This window comes from Sinocyclocheilus anshuiensis, unplaced genomic scaffold (genome assembly GCF_001515605.1).
Source record: "Sinocyclocheilus anshuiensis isolate Anshui unplaced genomic scaffold, SAMN03320099.WGS_v1.1 scaffold80, whole genome shotgun sequence".
NCBI lineage: Eukaryota > Metazoa > Chordata > Actinopteri > Cypriniformes > Cyprinidae > Sinocyclocheilus > Sinocyclocheilus anshuiensis.
This window is the reverse complement of record NW_015554102.1, coordinates 1,917,468-1,939,822: the sequence shown is the minus strand read 5'-3', so window position 1 is coordinate 1,939,822 and position 22,355 is coordinate 1,917,468. Positions and strand designations below refer to the sequence as shown.

Sequence of the window (22,355 nt, the reverse complement as noted above, 5' to 3'; positions counted from 1 at the left end):
AACATGCTACAACTACTGCATATTCCTATTTTATAATGACTTATATTACAGGAAGTAGAGCTCAGTGTGTGTGTGTGTGTGTGTGTGTGCTGACACGAGAAGCTCCAGCTGAAGCAATTACACTAAAAGAGCTTAGACTGGAGAAAACACTAAACTATCAACCAGAGACAGAAGACATGAGAAGATCGAGATTGAAACAGCAGAGATTGTTTAACAGCAAAAATAGTGCCTTAGAAATTCATGAATCTTTATATAGTTAATGAGTTTTAATGATTAAAGTATCTGCTAATAAAGTCTCTTCTGCATGTGCCTTATTAAGTCGTCCTGTAATGACAGTTTAATTCTGAGTAACAGACACAACATGTCTGGACAGATTAGAGCTGTGTGTGTGTGTGTGTGTGTGTGTGTGTGTGTGTGTGTGTGTGTGTGTGTGTGTAAAAGTGTGTGTTTGCATAACCCTGACCTTTTTTGTGATAGGTCTTTACACATACCCTGAGGATGACTGGGAGATGTGATTGATGGACGAGAAGATAGATGGATGGTGACATGGAGAAACAGGTAAGAAAGCAGCTGACTCTGGCACCCAGTGAGTTCCTGAGGAAAAAACGCAGCACTGTAGGAAACGCTAGAAGACCTTTCTAATCTGTGCTGCTGATGAATCAGAACCATGAATCTGTAACACTGATTAAGGTGGCTGATCTGATCCGACAGCGATCCGAGGAGTTCCTGTTTTGGAAAAGTTTGCATGGGTTTGACCCGAGATATGTGAAAATGATCTCAAAAACTTGTGTCTAAATTTATGGAACACATAGAATGCTTTACTAGTGCTCCATGGTAATTTCACTAGGAAACTTTTTCAAGAATAAAGCGGTCTGTAATACAGCAGTTGTTCTTAAACATAATATGGAAATATATGAGCTAACTTCTCGAATGAAAATAACACAATGATATATTACACTATGTCATCACATGACATCTATTACATCTGAGTTTTTTAGTCCTAAGAAGCCACAGCAAGCAACAGGCCATTTTTGTAGCGTTGCCTCACCCACTAAGAAATCTCATTGGTCCAAACTGTACATAAGGAAATTACTCAAGAAATTACTCACTGCACTGCATCTTGCTGACACATGACAACAGTAGCTGACAGGAGATGAATCATGGGACCTCCATCTTTACTCCAATTGATAGGTACAAATATGGAGAAACTTACTGCAGCATTAAGTTAAACTTTTCAATGCCAAATTTTGCGTTGTTGCTCATGTCACTGGATGTCAGCAACAGATCTGGCTCTGAACACCTTTAAAAAATAAATAAAAGTACTTTACTGGCATCTCTGTGAAGAAACTTTAACATGCATGGAACCTTTCCATTCCACGGAGGTGCTTTATAGTAGAAAGAGGTCCTTTAGAGTATTAAAATGTTCTTCACAATAAGAAAAAAATTGATTCTTTTAAGAACCGTTCACTCAAGGGTTCTTTGGGAAACCAACAAAACTGCAAAAATCCCTTTCTGGAACCTTTATTTTGAAGAGTGAATGTTCGAGTAACTCGCAGTTTGAACACTGATAAGCAGTGTAAATCTGAGTAGGTCACCTTTTATGTACACACATACTCTGGTACATAAGCCTTTTCAGCACGGTCCTGTGTTAAAATCCTTACCAAAACCTCAGTAGCTTTGAGTACATACCAGATTTCACCTAGGAAGTTAAATTATAGTCTTTTTCTGTGGCAGTGAAAGTTGATCTTCAGTAACAGTACAAATCAGATAATAACCGCTTATGCTATATTCAGAAAGAGAGAGAGAAAGAACGAGGGTGAATGTAAGCCTTAGCAAAAAGTTAAATAAGCAAACTTATTTTCTTTCCTCGACTTCTAAAAAAACTCAATGAAACTGGAGACAAGACAAAAAATTTCAGTCTAAGTCTTCCACATGCATATGCATACTGCAGTTACTAGTACAGCCATTAGTGGTGTAGGGAATGGATCTGATAGGTTAATATAATACTTAAAGGGATAGCTCACCCAAAAAGGAAAATTCTGTCATTAATTATTTACCCTCATGTCATTCCAAACCCGTAAGTCCTTCATTCATCTTTGGAACACAAATTAAGAACTTTTTTTGGGTGAAATCCAATAGCTTTCTGACCCTGCATAGACAGCAATGGAACTACCACGTTCAAGGCCCAGAAAAGATGTTGTTAAAATAGTCCATTTAACATCAGTGGTTCAACCTTAATTTTATGAAGCTACAAGAATACTTTTTGTGTGCAAAGAAAACAAAAGTAACAACTTTATTCAACAATTGCTCTTCTTCCGTCTCAGTCTTCTCCACATGTTCACGAGAGTACCCTAATGCATGCACAATGCAGCCGTTCTGATGTAGAACCCGGATGCGCTGCGTCTTGTTTACAAGCAGAGGAATATGCACACATAAAACAGTCTTCGTAAACATGTCTGAAAATTCGACAGATAGGATGACTTGCAATTTTTTGCCCAGCCTTACTTATTTGAACCAGAATACACAGACAATGAACTAAGAGAGATGAACGTTCTACGTCAGAATTCCGGCTCCTGCGTCAGCAGCACCACACACGTGTTGTGGGCACTCTTGTGAATACATGTCAAAGACTGACACAGAAGAGAAGAAATTGTTGAACAAAATCACTATTTTTGTTTTCTTAGTGCACAAAAAGTATTCTCGTAGCTTCATAAAATTGCGGTTGAACCACTGATGTCCTTGCTACCTTTCTGGCCCTTGAACATGTCAGTTGCATTGCTGTCTATGCAGTTAGTGATGCGTGGATGGTTGTTTAAATCCGCGGGCACTGCGGATAATCCACGGGTCGGATAATAAAAAATTCTGATTCATTGCGGGTGGGTCGCGGGTGAATAAGGTAAATCATTAATGATGCAAACAATAACTACATTTTCTAAAATATGAACATGTTAATAGGCTACAGAAATTGAATAAACTGTAAATTTACATATTAACATATTTACATATTTAAGTTATTCAAAAAAACATTATTTAGTCAAGAGCAGCCAGTGAGGGATTTTCTCTGTCATTTGTTGTTTGATTAACATTAATGACAGACATTGGACAGACAAGACCTATTTCAAGGATCCAATACTGATACACATGCGTTTTCTTTGGCAACTGTTGACATTAACTTTATATTAACTTAAGACAAAACCGACAGTGCTTATGAGGACACTTATCAGGATGACCATTTTGATGTCATTTTGTGTGTATTTGGCCACTTAAGCGCAACAAGAGTGCACGAGTACCGAATGGCTTAAAAAGACGTGAAAATAATATATATTTGTGACGATGCAACAATGCAATTAGGCAATTGACAATTCTGTCAACTGTCCAGCAGAAATGTGAGCGAAAGTCTTATATCGCAGCGTGCAGCAGCTCTAGATGCACCGACGTGAAGAGAAAGTCAAAGAGAGAAGACAGCTGAATCACTCATGCTGTTTTCAAATGACTGATTTGATCTGATGGTTTGTGTGGATTTATTTACTCATCTAACCTACACGCTATATTTAATAAATGTTTTGCAGGAATTTCCCTCATTTCTAGTCGAAGGCTGCGGGAATGAGTAATGTGATACCTGATTTAAAGGCACAATATGTAAGTTTTCGCCGCTAGAGGGTGCGTTTTCAAAACAAACAAAGAAACAAAGGCATAGTTTGATGACGCCGTGACTGAGTGTGGAATCATGGGAGTTGTCGTCTTCATCCCCACAGCCGATGCAATCCGACGGGACTTGGGCAGAAATCATGTTTATGGATGAGCTAATGTATTTATTAATGTCGTAGTATGAAGCAGGGTGAGGCTGAAAGCCGTCGAAGCGAAACGAGGCCGCTGAAGCAATTGCTAACGAGAGACGAGCGCGACACACGGCTCGAAAGCAGCGGAGCTTTTATTATGCACAGTCGACTGCTTCCGCTCCTTCCGGTCGTGAGTATGTGTGGTAAAGCATCGCTGTTTTATCATACTAGATACATTTGAAAGTTCTGTTATAATGCTACTCTGTGCGGTCGTCACCTGTCTAATAAAACACATAACATATTAAAGCGTCTTTGGAGTTTCCATGTATTCTACACAACAAAACCGGAAATCGAGGGATTATGACGTCATTGGCAGGCGACACAATGACACTATGGACACGCTCCGTGTCACTAATTAAAATTGCTTATTTCTCTGGATTTAAACATTCTTCAAAACATTTGGGATAATGTAAGTACACAAGTCAGCAAAATATATAACACTGTTCTAGTGTTTTTTGGATATTTTAATAAAAAAATCTTACATATTGTGCCTTTAACACAATTCTATTATACAGAGAATTGTGAAAAAGATTTCAATGACTTTTCCAAAACTTTCCAGGCCTGAAAATTGCTGTTTTAAAATTCCATGACTTTTCCAGGTTTTTCATGACCGTACGAACCCTGAATGTGACGATCAGGTGCGGGGGTCTGGTGTGGTTATCTAAATCAGACAAAAATATAGGTGCAGGTGGTTGGAGGGTGGATAATTTATTTGAAGCTGTGGATTCAGGTGACACTTTAGCTCATCGGCGCATCACTAATATGCAGGGTCAGAAAGCTCTCGGATTTCATCAAAAATATCTTAATTTGTGTTCCGAAGATGAACAAAGGTCTTACAGGTTTGTAACGACACGAGGGTGAGTAATTAATGACAACATTTTCATTTTTGGGTGAACTTAACTGAGGGGCTTGAATGGACTAAGGTCATTCTGAGATTTAGTTCTTAGGATTTTACAGCATGGGTCATAGCGCACACTAAACAGAGTTACAGACTAGGACCATACAGCCAAAAAGATAATGTCACACCATTTACTTTGAGTTCAGTGTGTGGACCTTCATCCATTCCAGTGGCCAAAATAGACACAAAGGCAGATGGTGCATAGCAAATTACCAAATGTGCCTTCACTCACACATACAATGTGGACACACCAAATACCTGTAACCACACCCACCTACAAGCGCAGTAGACACTGGCAAACTCAATGTGGCGTGAAGTGTGTTTGAGTGAAGAAAGGTGATTTTGTATCATCTATGGGCCATTCTTCAGGCTGATGGGATAGCAAAGTAAACTTACCCATCCAAAACATTGGAAAAATGACATAAAATTGTCTGTCAGTTTCTCTCACAATTCTTCCTGTATCTGTCTGTATTCAAAACAAACACGCACAGCACTCGGAGCTGTTGTCAGTGACATACCGAAATCCCACCCATCCTGCCACCTGCTACTCAGTCATCTCACACTTTATTATGGGCTGTAAGTAACTATGGCGACTGGCCAGGTTGGCAGGTGAATGCTGAGGTCACTGAGGTGGGCGGGGCAAAGTCACATGCCCCAGACATCAACACACCACACACTTACACATTAACATCTCCATGGAAATGACCTCTGGCCTTCCAGCAAAACACAGCTCTAGAAATCTACAACTAGTAGATGCCATAGTGTAACACACCCAAATATACAAAACAAACTCTTTGAACGACAATTTTATCATGCTGTGGTGTTACCCACTTTTATAATTAAATTAGAATACAAAAATAGTTTGGGGGTGGCAAGACTTTTTTATTTTTCCCTCTTATGCTCAACAAGCCTAAAGTGTACTTTATTCCCTTGATGGCAAACCTCAGTTTTCAGGAGCCATTACTCTAGTCTTCAGTGTCTCATGAAATCATTCTAATATGCTGACTTTGATGAACACAAAGTTTAAAAGAACAGCATTTTAAATAGAATGTTTTTGTAACAATGTAAAAGTTATTTTCTGTAAAGTCAAATTTTCTGTAGTAAAAAAAAAGTAATTACTGTAGTACTGAATTACATTACAAACACAGGTTAAAAAGAATGTCACTGTTGTTCTTATAAAAAGAGCCTTTTTTCATATATAACAAAAATAATATTTAAAAAAATACAATAAAAATGTATTAAAGTAAACAAATGTTTCAAACAGATTAAAGTGCAACAGAACAATTACTGTATATATTTTGAAGGCTGGAATGTTTTAATCCAGATTAAAATGTAAAAATGTACTGTAGTATAAGTATAAACAAATAATTAAAAATAAAGCCTTTGATAAACATAATAGCGAACACAAAACTCAGGATGTTAGAAAACATGTAAATATTGTTTGACTTCTTTTCATCTTTGTGACAAGCTGGTGACAGAAATAGAAGGTTGTACAGCTCTGTCTTGTGTAGAGGAGTAACCAGGGTAACTTCTGTATTTCTGCTGTTCTATAAGCACCACCTGCTGTCAGAGGGTTAATTTGCATTTTCATTCAGCCTGTCTTGTCATTTTTTGTTCAGACGACATGCGATTTTCAATGCGAAAATTGGGCGAATTTTGACAAGCATAGATGCAGTTGTCACGGAAACGGGTGTGTGGAGGCAGGCAGGATGACGAGGACGACAAGGATTCCAATAATGACATTTATTGTAGACACAACAAGGCAGGTTCAGGTAGGTGAGACACACACTCGGGGTAACATTAACAATAACCGACACCAATGCTCAGACAGACAGGAACTAATAAGGGGTGAATAATTAGAGGCAGACAGGTGAGCACAATGACAGTGATTAACTAATGATTAGACGGGCTAAACCAACACAAAGGGAAGAAACCACAACAAACAGTCCACAGGGGCGTTACAGTACTCCCCCCCTCCCGGAAGGTGCGTCCTCGCACCGTAGAAACAGAGGGAGGGGCGGAGGGGGACTAGGAGGAGGATCGTCCAACGGCGGCGGTGCGGGAGCAGGTGGTGGAGGAGCCCGAGGCGGAGATTCGGGAGGCCATGGCGGGTCGGTTATTCTGTCACGGAAACGGGTGTGTGGAGGCAGGCAGGACGACGAGGATGACAAGGATTCCAATAATGACATTTATTGTAGACACAACAAGGCAGGTTCAGGTAGGTGAGACACACACTCGGGGTAACATTAACAATAACCGACACCAATGCTCAGACAGACAGGAACTAATATGGGGTGAATAATTAGAGGCAGACAGGTGAGCACAATGATGGTTATTAACTAATGATTAGACGGGCTAAACCAACACAAAGGGAAGAAACCACAACAAACAGTCCACAGGGGCGTTACAGCAGTGTTGAAAATTTTAACCAGTTGATGGAAAAGAAGCTAATGCAGATTCTAAAAATCTAATTCGGATAAGGTATATAGAATTGTATTACGTGATATACTGTATTACAGAATACCTGCACATGTCTATTTTAAACAGCGGTGTATGTTTTTCAATGTAACATTTCACTTAAATTGATATGATGATAATTTGTAATGAAAAACATGTATAGCATTATAGTATATGCTATACTATAAAAACTGAAAAAAATATAAGCATTTTACATGTATCTTGTGGTCTCAAAAGGAACCCTACTGTATTGCAGTTTTTATTATTATTATATTAAATGTAATTTATTCAAGTTAATCCTATAAACTCAAATGAGGTCATATTATGAAAGGTCAATAAACCATAAACAGTATGAAAACAAAACCTGGTGTTGGTGCCAACCAGGACAATGACACAGCAGGCATGGTAACCACAGGCACAATCAAGCATATTTTTGTTTACTGCCAAATACACACTCTGACACATACTCAGAGAGAGAAAGTGTGAGAGAGATGAGCATACGAAAGGAATAAAAACACCATATCAAATTGGCAGAATGTGGCAAGCGTGAGAAAGAAGAGAAAGAACATAAACAGGGGACACAGGACAAGGTTCACACGGTGATCAGGATAAAGACACACACACACACACACACACACACACACGCTGCAAAAAATAGTTTTCTTAATCTTTTTTTTGGTCTGGTTTTCATAAGAAATTTCATGATATATACTCATTTATATTTTTTTCTCATATTTATCCATTTTTCAGCAAATGCAACTTAATGATGTCTGGATATATTTGTATTGGAAAACAAGAAAAAAATACTGCTTAAAAGTTATTTCTTTCAGTTCATGCAACATTCACACACCAAGCCCTCACAAAACCCCCTTTCCCCCTTTATTTCTCAGTTCTTCATGTTTCTCTTTCAGGCATTCTTTCATTATTCAGTGAAGGAACACAGGTGCACCTGTTTCAACTGACTCTTTTCAGAAGAGCTACAGTCAAACACGCATAATCTCTAACTCCACTGACACACACACACACACACTTCAGTAACACCCCACCAGCTCGCTCACTTCGCAACACACTGAATGTCTGCCCTTTAACAGAGGGAGGAAGAGAGAGGAGGCGGCAGTCAAAAGTCATCCGTCTTTCTTCCTCTTCAGCTGTATTGTGTTTGCAGTGCGTCACCTGGTGGAAAAAAGAAAGGATAAAGAGCCTGTGGATGGAGAGAAGAAAGGCAGAACGAAATCAAAGGATGAAAAGGGATGGAGGGAACGGGAGAGGTGGAGTGCACACAAAATGAGCAAAATAAAGCAGAGGATGTTGTCAAAACTGAAAAGAGCTTTTTAAAGCTGCCCTCCCCTCTAAACTGCTCTTCAGGCCTGTGTGAATGTTCAGTCTTTCTGTTCTCAAGCTCAGGAGACAAAGAGAGAGGACGGAGAGCAGCTCATAGACGAGTGAAATGAAGGCTGAATCAGGACAGTCAAAACAGAGTTCACTGGCTGCATGTTTGAGGAGTGTTACTTGCAAAGTTGTTCCAAAGATTACAATGAACAAAACGGCACACAATAAATATGCAGATGTACTGAGATGGAGTTAGCGGAAAATATAAACTGAAAAATATAGGTTCCAAAAGGGTTTATTCAAAGTGATGCCATAGAAAAATCATTTTGGGTTCCTTAAAGAATCTTTCAGTGAACAGTTAAATCTAAAGAACCTATTTCAACTAAAAATAATGAATAGAAAGGTTTTATGGATGTTAAAGATTCTTCATGGAACATCAATGCCAATAAAGAACCTTTATATTTAAGAGTAAATGTTTTTTAACATACACTTTTATATATTTTGTATATTTGTATACTATCTCATGCTCTCCAAAGCTGCATTTATTTGATCAAAGATACAGTATGTTGAAAACAATTGTGCTGCTTAGTATTTGTTTTTGTTTTTCAGTATTCTTTGATTCACAGAATAAAAGCATAAGCATTTATTTGAAACAGCTACATGTTTTTTTTTGTAACATTACAAGCTCTTTTGCCACACACACACACACACACATATATATATATACACGCATCGTCCATCACAAAACACACTCCGTATTTAATAAATACATTTAATGTACATTTTAATATAAAGCACAAATTAATAGTGTACTGTTTTCTATATGCAGGTATGAATACAGTAATAAACATCAAATGTGTGAACATTTACTTCTATAACCAGTGTCTTGGTGTTTCCTCAGATTAAATCAAAGCTGTAACTCACTCTGAGCATGTGTGTGGTTTTCCTCACTAGCAATCATGCTGAGCACATTAAACTACTTACAACAGCTCTTTATGCTCCTCTGAGACTTACAGAAAGAGAGAGAAAGGCAGAGAGAGAGATTGTGTCTTCCACTGACCACAGTGTTGGTCAGTGTGTCTGAATTCCCCACAGCATCTCATATCTCACACAGTATGACCTCACAAGTTTTTGAAGTTTGGGCTGGGAGGGAAGAGATTCCTTTGGCAGAGTCCTGTTTGATTCTGGTGGGCACTTGCCACTAATCCCACCCTCCACACACACACACACACACACACACACACACACACACACACACACACTTAAACAAGAGAGCTAACGCTAAAGAATGGGACACAGTACGTAAAGAGGACAAAACATTCTACCCACAGTGTTGAATATGCCACAATGCAGTACAGTCTTCCATTTCCTCCCCCGTTGCTTTCTGTTCTTTTTTCATTTAACGGGGTTTTTGCTGGGGCTGGGAGACAGAGATACACAATGCCATTTGTTTCTCCCAAGAAAGCGGATTAAAACTGACTATGCTGTCACAGTACACTGTAATTCATTCGAGTGTATTGCTCTGGTGTGAATGCACTGCCACCTACTGGATGAATGACATATTACAGATGACAGCAGCTTTCTTGAACGGACTTTCTTTGCTTTTCTGGACTTTAGCTGTAACACCTATGGAAAGCCGTTGTAACATTTAATCTATAAGCCGTACTAGTATCTATTTTCATGGTACTAGTACTTATTTTTTAGATACTAGTATCTTTTCCATTAAGTACTAATACTTATTCATTAGGTACTAGTGCTTATTCTTTAGCTACTATACTTTTGTTGGAAAACAGGTTTGTAATCTTTCCTTGTGTTTTCATGGAAAACCAATTAGCAAGATAGGCTAACATACAAAGCCAGCTAGCCTTAACAATCAAATTAATTCTGCATATTAATGGTTTGTATTACCATGTGGACTCTGATTGGATGGTGGAGAGGTACTCATGTTTATGTAATGATCTGTTTAAATTAAGATATCTCCAAATACATTCTCACTAGTTCTTTATGAGGTTGAAGATATCTCCAAATGAACAAGGAGACGTAGTTATTTTGTTTTCGATATCATCTTTTAATTTCTGACTAGTAATTATTGCAATAGTGACTAGTATCTATCTAAATATTACTAGTAAGCATTCATTAGATACTAGTACTTATATGGAAAGCCGTTTTAACATTTAATCTATAAACAGCACTAGTAGCTAATTTAAAGATACTAGTACTTATTTTTTAGATACTGGTACTTATTCATTAGATACTAGTACCTATTTAATAGATACTAGTAGTTATTCATTAGGTACTAGTACTTATTTATTAGACACTAGTATCTTTTGTAATTACTACTAGTAACAATTCTTATCTTACTAGTCAGATCTGCTTTTTTACTTGTCTTATGTTATGACTAGTCCAAATGGCTACAGTAGAGTTCAATTAAAAAATGTACTAGTAAAATAAAAAATCATACTAGTAACATTTCGAATAAGTGCTAGTATCTAATCAATTTGTACTAGTATCTATTGAATAAGTACTAGCATCTATTTAATAGGTACTAGTATCTAATGAATGAGTACTAGTTTCTAAAAAATAAGAATAAGTACTAGTACCTAATAAATAAGTACTAGTATCTAATTAATAAGTACTAGTACCTAATAAATAAGCACTAGTATCTAATGAATAAGTTCTAGTATCTACTGATTAAGTACTAGTATCTAATGAATAAGTACTAGTAACTTTACAAAAACACTAGTACGTAAAGAACAAGCACTAGTACCTAAAGAATAAGCACTAGTAGTAATGAATAAGTACTAGTACTTAATGGAAAAGATACTAGTATCTAAAAAATAAGTACTAGTAACATTAAATTAGATACTAGTGCGGTTTATAGATTAAATGTTAAAACGGCTTGCCATATAACACCAGGGGTGTCACTTGTTCCTTTTTACTTGGGCATGAACCCCAGTGAAATATCGCTTGAACCCAGTACAATATTACTGATAAATACATCTCTGGCAATGGAGATGACCATATACCAATATGAGAACAATTTTCAATGATAATATTTCAGCAAGCATGTTGTGTGTTTTTTCTATATGCTGTTTAGGACCAGAACTAATGATGCCAGATTTGCAAATAAATCACTCTTTTGATCTGGTGAACAGATTTGCGAAAAGGTCTGAATTTGTTCGCAATTTAGTTTGATTCATTCAGTTCACTCACACACTGCTCACAATTTCTTACTCATGCACTTTTCAGCAAGTTTTCACCCGAAATAGTAATGAGATACTTTATATGAAAAAACAGAAAGACTATTACGACACTTTTAATGGGATCATTCTGAATAAAAGACAATTATCTCAAAAATCTCCAAGGCAATTGCTTTAGCTTGTGCACAACCTTCTTTAAGCCTTAGCAAAAATAATTAAAATTAATTTATAAATTGCTACTGGCAAAACATCTGTCACATTATAGTGAAATACAACAATATACAAATACACACTAAGCTGTATTTGTTTGCATACCCACTTCAAATAAACTTGTTGCACCCCTGGCAACAATACTGAGCAGAGTTGGTAGGCAGGACTCATATGGAAGCCCGTTCCCTTTCATGGGAACTTCGAACTGTGTCCTCTAGGGGTCTCTATGGGGGACGCCTCGTCGTGACCCGTGTCTGAAGCATACATTGAAAAAATACCAACTCGTTGGCCGGCGACAGCCATGACGTCACTACCGTATGTAGCCTAGGCCTTTGGCCGTAGGGAATAACGTCACTGACAGCAGTCTAATGTCCCAGGGGCAACTCCCATAGCAATATGGTAGAGTTGGTACTTAGTGCTCGCCATGGTTCTGGCATGCACTCCCCTCAGCATGGTGGCATGGGTATACCGTTCCCCATAGCGACCCCTAGAGGACGCAGTTCGAAGTTCCCATGAAAGGGAATGTCTCAGGTTACTTATGTAACCATGGTTCCCTGAGTAGGGAACGTGACACTGCGTCCTCTAGGTTTCTTGCCATGCTGCGGACGCAAGCTTCAGACGAAGAAGTGAATGATGTGTGCTCCCGGCGCCTATTTATACTATAGTCGCACCGGTAGTGACGTCATGGCTGTCGCCGGCCAACGAGTTGGTGTTTTTTCAATGTATGCTTCAGACACGGGTCACGACGAGGCGTCCCACATAGCGACCCCTAGAGGACGCAGTGTCTCGTTCCCTACTCAGGGAACCATGGTTACATAAGTAACCTGAGACGGTTTTTTTTGCCATGAAAAAAAAAGGTTTTGCGAATATTTTTTCTCAAAATAAACACAGAACTATGTGATATACTGTAGACTCATAATTCTGAGAAAAACAGCAGAATTGAGAGATACCGTATAAACTACTGACATTTTCTTGTTTCTGACAGAAAAAATAATAAAAAAGTATTTTTCTCCCAGTTGCGCTTCTCAGAATTGTGAGTTTAATTCTGAGAAAACAAGTCTGAATTGTGAGATGCAAACTGAGAATTGCCAGAAAAAAATCTCAGAATTGTTAAATAAAAAGTCGCAATTACCTTTTTTATTATTTTTTATTCCGTGGTGGAAACAGTCTTCCATAGGACTTGAGGAGATGTGCTCCTGAAACTTCTCACACCTCTATACCGAGGATCTCTGCATGCCCCATGGACATATCACTTTAATCTTGACAAGACTAGGCTCCTCTTCCTTCCTCCTAACAAAATCTGTCTTTACCCCAGTCAAAGGTCAAGAAGTCAATGCTTCCAGGTGTGTTCAAATTGACCAGATCTTATTTCAGTGACATTATGACTGACAGATCCTATTGCTTTATCCTTAAAAACATATGGAAAACAAATGGAAAAAGGGCCCTTCCTCGACAACTACAATAGTTGTTTCATTCATGTCTAGGGTAAATACTCCTCCTTTACTACACTACCAGCATCAAAACATCAGAGAGATAAATTTTATCATAAGATCCGAATAAAACAATAATGCGGGTGAAAGTCACTGTTTAATTACTTCTATCTCACATCTATTAATAGTAGCATGTGTGTTTGTAACGGAGGCCAGCGAGTAAGTGCTGTGCAGGTAAACCTCACTCCCCTGATCTCAAGAGACGCACTAGTGACTGACGCTAGAGGCTGCAGGCTTTAGCCTCCATGTTAGTGCGTCCGTCTTCCATACCGGAGACCCACTCGGAGCAAGAACGAGGTGTGGCGGTGAGGACCCGGGAGAGAGGGGTTACATTGGTGCCGTGACCCGGATGGGAGTGAGGATTAGGGGGGTGAGTGTAACAGAGGCCAGCGAGTAAGTGCTGTTCAGGTAAACCTCACTCCCCTGATCTCAAAGAGATGCACTAGCGACTGACGCTAGAGGCTGCAGTCTTTAGCCTCCATGTTAGTGCGTCCGTCTCCCATACCGGAGACCCACTCGGAGCAAGAACGAGGTGTGGCGGTGAGGACCCGGGAGAGAGGGGTTACATGTTCAGCGTTTAAACCCTATACAGTCTGGGTCTATGTATAAAATCAGATTACTACTTTACATTACTTTGTTATTGAATATCTGCAGCACAATCCCTGTAAAATAAAAGTTAGTTAATGCTGATATTAAAACAAATAAATAGCAACATTGTAAAATGTGCGTGTCATTGGCATGGTAGTTTACTGGCAGTTCAGAAAGTCTGTAATTCACTTACTTGCAAGGTCTTAAAGCAGCAGGTTTTATGGTTAAACAGTAGATCTATAGTATATTTATACCAATCTACATCCAAATCGAGCATTTAAGTTATTAAATTCAAAATCAAACTAACTTATAACGTGACTTTTTCTATTCACCGAATGCTCTCACTCACGCCTGAATGCGTTGCTCCTTTCCTGCCTGGATACAGCTCGACCAATAGCATTCGAGTACAGTTCTGAAGGCGTGTTTGATTGGTCGAACCTACTGAAGGGATAGGCCTTTCACTGACCGCATCGGTTGAGTGAATGATTCAATGACTCACTCATCCTACAGCAAGGATCATTGAACAAATTAGTAAACAAAAATGAATGAATCTTTATAGTGAACTGACTCTGTTACTGGATGAATCACAGTCCACTTTATGAAGGTTAGGGTGTGAATTTAATACATCAGTTCAGGATGGAAATTGACAATATTTTTTTAGAGAATTTATAAACCAAAATGAAATCCTTCCTCGTGTCACATCTTTATTTTTTCCTTTTAAGGTAACAAACTTGAATAGAGATTCAAAACATATCAAACAATTTCATTTCTAAAATGACTAATATCAAATTTTTTTTATTCATTTTGATCTTTCTAAAATACAGGAAGCGCTCTAGATGATACAATTTATTCTGATTCTCTTTCACACACACACACACTTTATTTTTAAGTATAAATATTATCCCTTTTTTTTTTATATTTTTTTTTTAATATTCTAAATCAAATACATCCACAAATGTATTTGTGGATGTATTTGTCAAATTGTCAAATTGTTTACAATTATAAACAGAATATAACAAAATAGAAAAAAAAACAAAACAGAAGAAACATATTAAATAGCACATGAGATTCAGCAACATTTTTTCCATCCATGTCTGTCTTAAACTGAAGAGGCATCAGCAAAATTTCCAGAAACATAAACACTGATTTCATTAATAACCAGCTACAAGTGTGTCTTAATGTGAAAATCCTGGAGTGTTTAGAGCAGTAATGCAAGTGCAGACAGATGACTGGGAGCTTCAACCTCACAGCATGGAGATGCCACAGCTGCCCAATGAGAAAATCAGTTGTCTTTACACAAATCAACATTAAAAGTTAAAAATAAAGGGATGAAAAGACTGAGTGTTTGTGTATCCTAGTTAGTGAAAAAGGGAGACAAGAAATTCTCTGTGTCTGGTGGTGTGTGTTGGTGAGAGAGTGATATAAGGCAGCTGCGGGGTCAAAGAACTTCTCTGTGTGGTAAACCATGAGGAGAGACACATACTGATGACCTCACGCTTTGTCACTCCGGCAACAAGGTCACTAAGAACAACCATACTTACACACAAACACTGAAAGTTAAAGCCAACACAAGAACCAAAGCAAAGTTCTTGGAAAATTTACAAAAAACATCACATGCACTCACACCCGACACAAACAAATATCAGTGCAAAAAAACGTAATAGTGCTGTGACTCACAGTTTACAGTTTCACATTTCTTCTGAAATTGTAATGGACATCCTATGAAATAAAGGTCTAGACAGCTTGGATGCTGAATTTCAAGTTCGACAGCAAAAACAAGACCATCCTATATAAATACCAGCAGTGGGTCAGTAAACATCTTTCAAAAATCCAGTTCAGTCTTAATCCAGTCAGCTGCAACTTTTTTATTAAATGATTTTTTATTTTTATTAATTTTATTTTTTTTTTTTTGCTACAAGGAAATATTCAGCAAACACAGGAAGACATAATGAAGGCTCTCCCCTTTCCAAACTACTGCCTCCTCTGTGCTGCTGATAGTGGCACATCCGTTCCAGAGGAGTAATATGAAGTTCAGTGTAGTAGTAATTTGTAAAAGAGGTAGTCACACTTCGTCACACTGCAGTGTTAGTGTAAACCTCCAGCATGCCTCACTGCTGTGAGTCTGTAGGAAGTGGAGGGAGCTTTTCGTCATACTGTGGAGGCGGTGTGAGGGGTTCGATGGTGAACACGTTAGTCTGCTGGATATCGCTTAAGCTTTTCCTTCTTAGGTTGTCAGATTTTATGCGCCTAATTTTAAGGGGAATCAGCTTGCTCCCGGGCCGGCTGTTTCTTCGGCCACCCGCTCCAGTGCTGGGGTCGATTTGGGATGAAGGTCTGCGTGCTGGGCTGAATCCATCTTCCACAGTGTGCTGATCTTCCTCTAGCTCCTCATAGGCTGGCAGCGGGGTGATGCTGTTGTGTCGCTCTGAGGACTGACTGATGGGATACTGGCCACTCATTACCACCTCCTCGTAAGTGGGAACTGTGTAGTTTTGAGCTAGTTGTTCCACCCTAGAAGCAAAAATAAATGCACATTTACAACCATACACAGCATATTCAGCTCATTATTGTTCAAACGATCATTCAAAATATTTGGGGTCAGTAAGACTTAATCAATGCTTAATACTTTTATTCAGCAAGGATGCATTAAATTGATTAAAAGTGACAAACGTTGTTACAAAAAGAATCCTGAAAAAAACAATGGTATCCACAAAAATATTAAGCAGCACAACTGTTTTCAACATTGATAATAATAAGAAATCTTTCTGGAGCAAAAAAATAAAAAAATCATCATATTAGAATGATTTCTGAAGTATCATGTGACACTGAAGACTGGAGTAATGATGCTGAAAATTCAGCTTTGCCGTCAGAGGAATAAATGTTTATTTATTTAACGTTTATTTAACTTTTTAAAATATATGCAAATAGAAAACAGTTATTTTAAATTGTAGCAATACTACACAATATTACTCTTTAATGTGGTTGTGATCAAATAAATGCAGCCTTGGTGAGCATAAGAGACTTCTTTCAAAAACTAAAATGCCATGTGGTGTAAGAGTATTTTGTTTGTACCTTAAATATATGTTAATGTACACATCATTAACATATATTTATGTACACAATAAAAATGTTATTAATTCACAAAATCCTAGTAATTCTTTGGGAGTCACCACACAACATTTTACAACCTGAACCAACCATGCCAAATTATAAAACATTTGACGAGACTTCTTGTCCTTGACACACAATCTGTCTTTGATTACAAAGTTTGTGTCCTCTGGAGGTTATTTGTCAGCTGTATGTGTCATTGAGGTTGCCTCATTTAAGAAAAGTAACCACTACATTCCAAAGTCAGAAAGAAAATACAATAATTTACGCCTCAAGAGGACTAAGAGACAACCTTATAATGGTTACTTTTCTAAAAACGAGACATCCTTGATGACACATACAGCCTTCAAAATGAGACACAGAGACAGTCATGAGGGTCTGCAGGGGTCCTCTTTATGATATCATGTCCTGTTTCTTTTTTCCTGCATGTTGGTTGGATTTGGCAGACAAAGTTTTTCAAATATTAATCAGCAGCAAAGCAGCTTTGTTAAAACCTTTTTCTAATACACTGTAATACAAGATTATGCAAAACTACTTAATAATGTTTAATAAAGAATTTCATTATTTGCATGGGGCATTATTTTCATTATGATGACTTTTTTGTGGGCGGAGCCTATCGGGGTGGCAGAAAATGACAGTTTTCAAGTACCAGTCTATGGAAGAATTTCTATGGAAGGATATCTATGGTCTATGGAAGAATAAAAGAATAAAAAAAGAGGAAAATTTGAGTTTATATTTCAAAATTCTGACTTTATTCTCGCAATTCCGAGATTATATCTCACAATTCTGATAAGCAAAAACAACTCGTCATTCTTTCTTTTCCCCTCGTCTGAGAATCATGATTATCCTTCTGGCTTTTTTTCCTCAGAATTGTCAAACTCACTATTGTTGAGTTAAATCGAGTTATAAAGTCCGAACTAGGAGATGTAAACTTGCATCTGTGAAAAAAAAGTCAGAATTGTGACATAAAATAAATAAATCTTATGTAAAATGTTAATAATAATAGGTTTAAATAATATTTCATGCTTTAACTATATGGCTAATACAATCTGTCTCCTATGAACTGTATATGTGAATATTATGTAGATCTATTGTTTAAATCAAATTTATGCTTTAAAAGTAATGGCTGCAATATAACAAAGAGTGAAAAATTTAAGGGGGTCTGAATACTTTCCGTACCCACTGTATATATATATATATATATATACACACACACACAAACAAAGAAAAACAAATAGATAGAATAGAAAAAATAGAAAGCTAGTTTTTTTTTGTTTTTTTTTTTAAAGATAAATATAGATAAAGTAGAATTAAAATAGAATAGAAAGTGTTAGAGTTAGAGGGTCAAATAAAGGGTCAAATAAAGTTTTCATCCATAGTCTGTCCATTTAAACGTCTGCGTTTAGCTTTAAATGGCGTCTTTGACGACAGCATTCTATAAAAATGATTTGCATTCCGATTCTGACATCCAAAGGCACAAAAATAATTTTTGCCTCTTATTCCATAAATTTGATCCATTTTCCCTCCACTTGTTACCAGTGTTTTTCTGCCACCACTATGTGCGCGCAGCAGCAAGTGACATAACTGTGACGTCTACTCCAAATTGGTCTATATGACATCATAAAATAATACAATAAAAAAGAATGTTAATTTAATTTAATGTTAAGTTAATTTAGAATCTTCCAAAAAATCATGAAGTGTATTCAAGTCACTGTATGTGTGAATTATATTTTATGTGTTTTTGAAAACATTAACAGGACAAAAAAACAAAACAAAACACGTCAGCCACGTACGTCATTGGCCTATTTACCATCATAAAATGTAAGAATGTGGCTGCACCTGAGTGTGTATTTAACAGTATGTACTCACGTAGCCCCCTCCTCCTGTGTGTTAGCAGGTGTACTGCCGGCTTCCTGTCCCCTGGCCGCCTGCTGTTTGTTCCGTACACTCAGACACACAGACAGCAGCAGAAGCGCCACTCCTCCCCCTACTAGGACGAACGCCACCGATGAGGTCTCCCGAACTTGACCTTGATCCATGCCAGGTCTGGAGCTGTTCCCTCCGGACCCTGCCGGCACCACGTTCCACACAATCATGACTATCCCCAGAGCGATGAGGCCCACGCCCAGTGCAGCAGTAGCATACTGTGCCCCAGAGTTACTGCCGCTGGTCCTGCTGGGGCTGGGTGGAGTCTGGTCACTGTAGGACATGCTTCCAAACCTTACCATGGACTCGAATCTCCTCTGGATATGTTGTTTGTCATCCTGTGCCTGTCGAAATGCCTAAAAACCTTATCCAATTTTTCCTGTCTTTTCTGGAGCACTGACCCCCCTCTGTGAACAGAAATTCAAACAAAGGTGAATCAGCAGAAAAGTGATTGAATAATCAAGACAGACTATCATAAAAGAGTCTTATATATCAATCAACGTCCAAGATCCAGGCCCAGTCCCTTGATAAAGCCTGTGTGAAAATAGCATAACCCAGCCTGTGCTTAAGCAGTGATAAGGTTTTTATCAAAGCATATTTATTGTGCACACACATCAGTAGACATGATGTTAGGCTTGCCTAACTTCCTTCCATGAGATTAAGCAGGTGCCCCTTCAACTGAGCTTTAGTTACAGGTGCATTAAAATGGAAGAAAGAGTTTGATTCAAGAGTGAAGTGAGAGAGTTCACGGACTTTGGTGAAATTTCATCTCTGCTCTGGAAGGTGTATGTTAGAGTGAAAACCAGGCAGCTCCAAACTCCAAAAATGTCTTTACCAACAATGTGTTATTATTTAATAGACAAACACACACTAAAGAAAGCTCATCATAACTCTGCTGTGTCATGCCAACACAGCTCCTGGTATTGGTTATCTGTACAGGCAGGTCTGGGATAAGCCCTCTTACCGCACCCATAATCATTTCTCAGCATGGTAGCAACATTAAGTCATGCTCCCAGATCAGTGTAAATCTTGTACATGCAGAGCCAGGTAGTTTATAATGGAATTATTTCCTTGAGCTGTGACTCATCAGTTATGCTGTGTGTATGGAAAAATGTGGGCAGTTGCTCATGAGCTTTGTCTTTGTATTCCAGCAGAGTATTTAAAATCTCGATGGACAGACATAATTTCATTGCGGCACATCTGACTTGTTCAATGTAATTTCCTTCACACATAAACAAGGTTTAGTAAGTGTACATGCCTGAAATAGATACATAACATAGAATTTACCTAGCACGTCTAAGCATGCAGACAGATAAAAATTATGATAGTGAATCCTCACTGGGGAATGGCAGGAATTTCCTTCTCTCACAAAAGCCACTGTAGCCAGATTAGTCAAGGGAAAAAAATAGTGCCACATAAATTCACATTACAAGGGAGAAATGGTTCAGCTGAGGGAGCTCAAGGCAACCTGGGGCCCAGAAACTATAACGACATACAGAATTTCAGATGGAAGCTGTATCTTAGAGGGAAAAGTACACTCGCATTCCAGCATCAGTGAACTTAGCAATAGTTCACCCAAAAATTATGTAATCATTTACAGTACTCAAAATGACACCCAAGGGGGAGTTCACACAGAATAGGCTTTTATGATTAAAAATGCGAAATGCAAGGGGAATGGACAAAAGCTCTCCAGATGTGTTTCGAACTTATTTTAATTTACTTTAACTTGAGCACCTAATTTTTATGCAACATGCAAAAACGTTTAAAAATGTGTAAATGGCCGTAAGGCTGTCAGATGTTTAACATTCTGCCAAAAATCTCCTTTTGTGCATCACGCAAGAAATAAAGTCATGCAAGTTTGGACAAGTATGAGGGCAAAGTGTTATTTCTTGGTGTCCCAAGCATCAACGTCTGAAAATCTTATCTGAGTATATTTTGAACGTGTATAACTGTCAATGGAAACATAAAACATATCTCGATCTTTATAGAATTAAATATCTTTAACGCAAACATTAGATTAGATTAATGCAACTTTAAATGACCAGACGTCCCGTTAAACACTAAGAGATAGGAACAGCGATTCTTAACAGAACGATCACATTGTAAGGCGTAAAAACTGAAAATATATGATTAAATATATAGACACATTTAAAACAACAAATTACGCTGCGCACGTCATGCGTCTTAAAAACCGAACGCGCTACGTAAAATCATGTAAACAGTAACAAAAGTTCCAAACGAGTCAAACTTCAAGTTCACTGGGAATGTAATGAGTCTTACCGAGACAAATCCCCTTCCTTTTGTTTGGGAGACCAAACCCGTTTAAATGCTGGATAAAACCACTTCTAATCCAATGATGCACACGTACACCGGAGCATTTGTTACATTCCTTAAGAAACTCAATTGGAATGTCTTAAAGCGGGTTGGCCTTGAGTTTCACAGACGTGAACATCTTCCTGTCCCTGCAGTCCAGAATTAACCCTTTAACAGACCTGTTCGGGCTCCTGCCCCGCCCATGTGTTCTGAGGGGCAAAACTTCCCCATCCTGTGACACTGATGGTCCATAAAACTTTAGAGGCTTTCAGTGAAACAGACAGTAATTAATATAAGAACGCCATATATAATACAGAGAAAATCTAAACTTTATTTTTAAATAGAATCATAAACTATCAGGGTTTCCAGTTTCATAACTGATTAAAAATCCAAGTCTTAATCTTATTTTCATTCATCTTTTCGTATTTCAGTCTTTTTTCTCCTTTTTTATTTTTTACTGTATAGTTATTATTGATAACCTTTAGGAAGACTGCAGATCTGTGGAGAAGCTGACATGGAGTTTATGTTTGACATGGAGTTTAAAGGGGTCATATGATGTTGCTAAAAATAACATAATTTTGTGTATTTGGTGTAATGAAATGTGTTTATGCGTTTTAAGGTTCAAAAAACACATTTTCCACATACTGTACATTATTGTTTCTCCTCTATGCCCCGCCTTTCTGAAACGCGTCGATTTTTACAAAGCTCATCGGTCTGAAAAGTGAGGTGTGCTGTGATTGGCCAGCTATCCAGTGCGTTATGACTGGCCGAATGTGACGGAAATGTTACGCCCCTTACCATATTGTGACGATGCCCCGGAGCTACGATTCAAAAACATGAAAACCCATTATAAACGAGGCATTGGTTGCATCCAGTGGGGACATAATTATGGATTATAATGATTTATGCTGTCTATTTACGCATTGCGTTGCATCGCGCCGCGTAAACATAAAACCATGTCTGCATTTGTGATCGGAGAAATGACAAACAACAAGCC

General features: G+C 38.0%; 1 protein-coding gene across 1 annotated transcript; it reads right to left on the bottom strand.

The window, feature by feature from the left end:
• Positions 1 to 15,047: 15,047 nt before the first annotated feature.
• On the bottom strand, positions 15,048 to 21,543 carry tmem51a (transmembrane protein 51a). Its single transcript, XM_016461902.1, has 3 exons — positions 21,326 to 21,543; positions 18,989 to 19,452; positions 15,048 to 16,522 (listed from the first exon to the last, which is right to left on the bottom strand). The coding sequence occupies exons 2-3, from the start codon at positions 19,345 to 19,347 to the stop codon at positions 16,120 to 16,122; spliced, it is 762 nt and encodes a 253-aa protein (XP_016317388.1). The 5' UTR covers positions 19,348 to 19,452; positions 21,326 to 21,543; the 3' UTR covers positions 15,048 to 16,119.
• Between the last annotated feature and the right edge of the window lie 812 nt (positions 21,544 to 22,355).